The sequence below is a fragment of the Nicotiana sylvestris genome, chromosome 9, assembly GCF_000393655.2.
Source record: "Nicotiana sylvestris chromosome 9, ASM39365v2, whole genome shotgun sequence".
Taxonomy (NCBI): Eukaryota; Viridiplantae; Streptophyta; class Magnoliopsida; order Solanales; family Solanaceae; genus Nicotiana; species Nicotiana sylvestris.
The window spans coordinates 182,201,108-182,206,440 of NC_091065.1; the positions used below are offsets into that span (position 1 = coordinate 182,201,108).

General features: G+C 35.4%; 1 protein-coding gene across 1 annotated transcript; it reads left to right on the forward strand.

The window, feature by feature from the left end:
• The first annotated feature begins 3,895 nt into the window (after positions 1 to 3,895).
• On the forward strand, positions 3,896 to 4,522 carry LOC138878682 (uncharacterized). Its single transcript, XM_070158369.1, has one exon. The coding sequence runs from the start codon at positions 3,896 to 3,898 to the stop codon at positions 4,520 to 4,522; it is 627 nt and encodes a 208-aa protein (XP_070014470.1).
• The last annotated feature ends 811 nt before the right edge of the window (positions 4,523 to 5,333 follow it).

Consider the following 5,333-nt stretch of genomic DNA (forward strand, 5'->3'; position numbering starts at 1 on the left):
TTCTATTTAGTTGGTTAGTTCTTTCGCATGATTAAAGGATATGTTTCCTACACACAAACCGTAAATCAATGTCATTAAGTAATTGTTTACGGGCTAATTTGTAACCAACTAACGAAACTACGAAAGATGTATATTACCCCAGTATATGGTAATTAAGTAAGGTTTGGTGAATATACCCTTTCTTGTTTTCACCCCACGGACAGCATACTGAGCTAGTTTAAGGTAATTCTGAATTTTTCTTTACAAATCTTAAACATATGTTGTTAAATTAGTCTAGTACAATTAGAATTATCCCAGATTCCCAGTGTTTCTTAAGGGACCATTCCGTCACTTTTTTATAAGACATAATGATGGAGAAGCTGACCGAATAGAAAGCTCAAGTCAATAAACATGTCAATCAAAGGAGTTGGTTCGTTTTTACTAGCTATATATGACACGTGGATGTCCTATTCTCTTTAATTTTTAAGTATTTTTTTTGGGTTTTCATCTAGTTTACACTGGACTCAGATTCGTGTCGTATAAGATCCATTAAATATGAGCGACTAAATTATGCTAGATATTATTCTTTTTAAACAATTGTTTATTTTTTGACCCCCTTAGAAATAATTTTGAGAAAATATTCAAGCATCATAATTTTAAAGCAACAGAAATTTTGATGATCACTACAATTTTCAACTAACAATACAGAAAAATTTTGGTGATTCTGCACCAGAATTTTGATGATTACTAGAATTTTTAGTCACTACGCTAAAAAATTATGGTAATACGCCTGGATTTGTGAGTGGTGATGGTTACAAAGATTTGACTAAAAATTTCTGACAATCGTCATAGCATGTTGTGTCATTTGCCTCTGAATTTCTTAGTGATTAAACCAAGACTTATAATTAAGAATGAAGAATCCTATCTATTACACTATAATCCTTGGTTATACTGATACATTTGTGATGTCTTGTCGTTTTACCATTGGCCTTTTGATTACGTAATAAAGATATATTTTTCACTTATGTACTAAATGAATACGACCAGAGGCGAATTTATAGTCTCAATTATGGAGCACGTAAATCCATGGTCTTTCCGTCTAGGTATTTTATGCATGTATTTTTTAGAATTAGTTGGTACCCATGCTCCATAAATATTGAATGGTGCATTTGGTTCAATATTTAATTATTTACTCAAAGAAACAACGATCAATTTGCACTAAACACTTTTTACTTCTCCTTTCATTAGTGGTGCACCGATATTCAAGAAAGGGAAAAAGGCCAAAATTGCCCCTATATACTATCGCAAATTAGTCACGTTAATACCTGTTTCTACTTTCGGTCCAAATATATGCCTACCATAAGTAAAGTATACAAAATCGTCCCTAACTCTAATAGATTTCCAACGTGGCAGTAGGAACCCTCACTTAATGTACCAACTGGGCAAATACCAACTAGAATTGTTGCTCATTTTTTGGGTAAAGTGTACGGTTAGCTACTAATAACACATGTATTTACTTTTAAGTCACTGTTAAAATGTCTTTATTCTTTAGCCACTGCTTTAATAAACTTTACCTGCCCGAACGAAAACACCCTTCTGCTCATAAAGTTCAGGACCAAGTGTCCTTAACTTTTGAACTTGCAAACTCTAAGTTTAGGACTACATGTCCTTAACTTTTGAACTTGCAACTCTAAGTTCAGGACTTCAGGACTACATGTCCTTAACTTTTGAACTTGGAACTCGAAGTTCAGGACCACCTGTCCTTAAGTTTTGTGCTTGTAACTCTAAGTTAAGGACTATTTATCCTTAACTTTTGAACTTGTAAGTCTAAGTTCAGGACCTATTGTTCTTAACTTTTGAGCTTGTTAGTCTAAGTTTAGGACCAAGTGTCCTTAACTTTTGAACTTGTAACTGTAAGTTCAGGACCAAATGTCCTTATCTTTTGAGCTTGTTAGTCTAAGTTCAAGACCTATTATCCATAACTTTTGAGCTTGTTAGTATAAGTTCAGGACATATTGTCCTTAACCTTTGGGCTTCTTAGCCTAAGTTCAGGACCTATTGTCCTTAATTTTTGAGCTTGTTAGTATAAGTTCAAGACTTCAGGACCTATTGTCCTTAACTTGTGAACTTGTAACTGTAAGTTCAGGACCAATTGTCCTTAACTTTTGAGCTTGTTAGTCTAAGTTCAGGACCAATTGTCCTTAACTTTTGAACTTGTAATTCTAAGTTCAGAATCAAGTCTCCTTAACTTTTGAAATTGGAACTCGAAGTTAAGGACCAATGTTCGAGGAGTAGGCCTTGTATTTTCCTTTGACTCAATCTCCCATTCTCCATTAACTACATACTCTGGCATAACTTTTCTGAGATCATAAAAAATGAGTCACTTTTCAACGACAAAGACAAAGCAAAATATACAGGAAGAAGACGATAACGAAAAAGAAAGAAAATAGAGGTTGGGAATGGAAGAATAATATGCAAAGAGAATAACCCAGAAAGAATATGCAGGGAGAATAGCCTAGAAAGAGAATCTGAAAATGGCGTATCTAACCACTTGTGATACCACTGTATTTCCGCTTGGGAAGGAAAGGATAACAACGCACTTTCATATTAATTATAATAAACTAGTGGCTACTTTTGCTCAGCATTAAAAATGCTGGATAAAAAATAAAGACCACTTTAAATAGTGGCTACCCCATACAATTTTTAATTATTTTTTGACCCATGCCCATTTTTTGACCTCTCCCTTCCTGTTTATACTCATTTCTCTTTACAAACCCATACCGACCCACTCCCCTCAACTATTTATTCTTTATTCTTTTTATTTTCATCTTTTTCCATTACATCGTTCTCTTAGCACAATTCCATTCAAAATCAGAAATCCAAGGAAACTTTCTAGCAAAATGAAATGACAAGAAAGTCTTCACCAGAGCTCCAACTTTCCAGATTCAAAGCACAAATATTTAACCAATTCTATTTAACAAGTTGCAGCTTTGAATAGTTTCATCATTCCAATGTCAGATTCTTTATTCTATTCAGCCCAAAACAGATCAAAAATTCCAGAAACGATTCTCACCCGATTGATTCTAATAATTTTCAAACTACTACAAATCAATTGAAGATAGCTTCTAACAGAAATTTTCAGATTTGAAACTCTTCAAGCTTCAACTATGGCGAAGCAAATTGCACCAGGTTTAATACTAATTTTCCATTGGATTTTAAAAAATTTGAGTTCTATAACAGTTGGTCGGGCGGGTTTTTAAAATGGTTTCATATTTGCTTAGTTGACAAATTATTATGGGGTCCCAGGTGCTACGTTGGACATCTGTTAGGGTTAGGGATAATTTTATTTACTATGTTAATGTTGGAATCGAAGCTTCACAAATTTCAGAACTTAATGGTGATTCCATGAAGAATTGGAAAGCGAAGGAAGCTAAAATTGCGAGGAAGAAGACGGACACAAACGAGGTGAATGCCTTCTATCCAAACAAAGCAGATATATAAGAGATTTGGGATTTGGACTCTTTTCACAATGGGGCTCCAGGTGTTCTTTGGGCTCAAAGTGCTTGTACTGCTGATTGTTGATCTATTTTTATTGGGCCCAAATTTGTGTGAAGCCTCTTGGGCCTACTATAGAAGAAGACAAGACAACGCGTGCAGATTTCTTGGTTATTGTAGATAAATTATTCTTTATGTTTCTATCCAATAACTTTGTTATAGAATAGTTAATAGTCATAGGCCAAGTGGCATAGTTAGTTTATTTCTATATAAGGACAAGTTCTGTACAGATTTCACTCAATCAAAATATACAGAAAATTCTCTCAATCATATCTTCATTTTCTTATTCTTCTAACATGGTATCAGAGCTTTAGTGCTCGATCCTTCTTCAATCCATTTTTTTGTTATATCCTAATCAACCATGGGAGACCAAGTCGAGCTCCCTTCAGCATCTGTCATAGCAACTAGTTCTCCTCAGATGGGAACAACTGCTTCTGCACTTCTTGACTCCTCATATTCCTTTTACCTCCACCCTTCTGATTCACCTAGAATGCTTCTTGTTAACTCTCCTTTTGATGGAAGAAGATATGGGGGTTGGAGAAGGAGAATGCTCATAGCTTTGTCTACCAAGAACAAAGTAGGATTCATTGATGGAACATTTCTTCAGCCCAAAATCTCTTCTAATGACTTCAAGTCTTGGACCCGTTGTAATGACATGGTCATTTCTTGGCTATTAAACTCTCTTTCCAAGGAAATAGCAGAGAGTGTTCTGTACACCAAGACTGCCAAGGAAATCTGGGATGAGCTTGAAGAAAGGTTTGGTCAGAGTAGTGGACCACAACTTTATCACATACAAAAGGAGATCAGTGAGTCAACACAAGGAAATTTGGATATAGCAGGATACTATACTACGCTGAAAAGCTGTAGGATGAATTGGACAGTCTGGATATATGCCAACATTGTACCTGTGACTGCAGTTGTGGTGGTAAACTCAAAAACTACAAATCTCAACTGGATAACAGACTCATTCAGTTCCTTATGGGACTGAATGATACTTATGCAGCAGCTAGAAGCAATCTACTTCTGCTATCTCCTTTGCCTTTGCTGAATCATGCCTACTCCTTGCTTATCATAGATGAGAAGCAAAAAGAAGTACAGATCTCTCATCATCCAGCTGAAAGTGCCTTTGTTGTAGCTCAATAGTACTATGGAGGACAGAAAGTCACACCTGCTAAGAAGTTCAACATGGAAACAAAGAAGGGAACTCAGCTTTGCAACTATTGCAAGAAGCAAAATCATACTATTGAAAACTGTTATAGATTGATTGGTTTTCCCTCAGATTTTAAGTTTATCAAATCCAAAAGATTCAACAGAGCAAAGAGAAATGCAACAATATCCATGAACATCAGATACTCAGCCAAATAGTGCAGGAGACCAACCCATGACACAAGATCAGTTTCACAGCCTTTACCAGTTGCTTCAACAAGTGAAAGTTGGTTCTCAAATTGAGCAGACAGATAAGGAGACAGTGTCTACTAATTGTGCTGGTATACCTCATTCCTCTTACTCTTCTAAAACATATATCATTGTTTATCTTTAATCTATTTCTTGGATTTTAGATTCAGGTGCTTCTGAGCACATGACTTCTGATTTGCAGCTTCTATTTAATGTCAAACTCCTTCCTAAGCCAGTCTATGTAAAGCTTCCTAATTCGGCTAAAGTGTTGGTTTATCAGACAGGATCAGTAACCATTCTACCTGGCTTTACCCTTCATCATGTTTTGTTTGTGCCATGTTTTAATTACAACTTGTTGTCCGTACACAAGTTGTGTTTGCAATTTCATTCACTTTTGCTTTTCT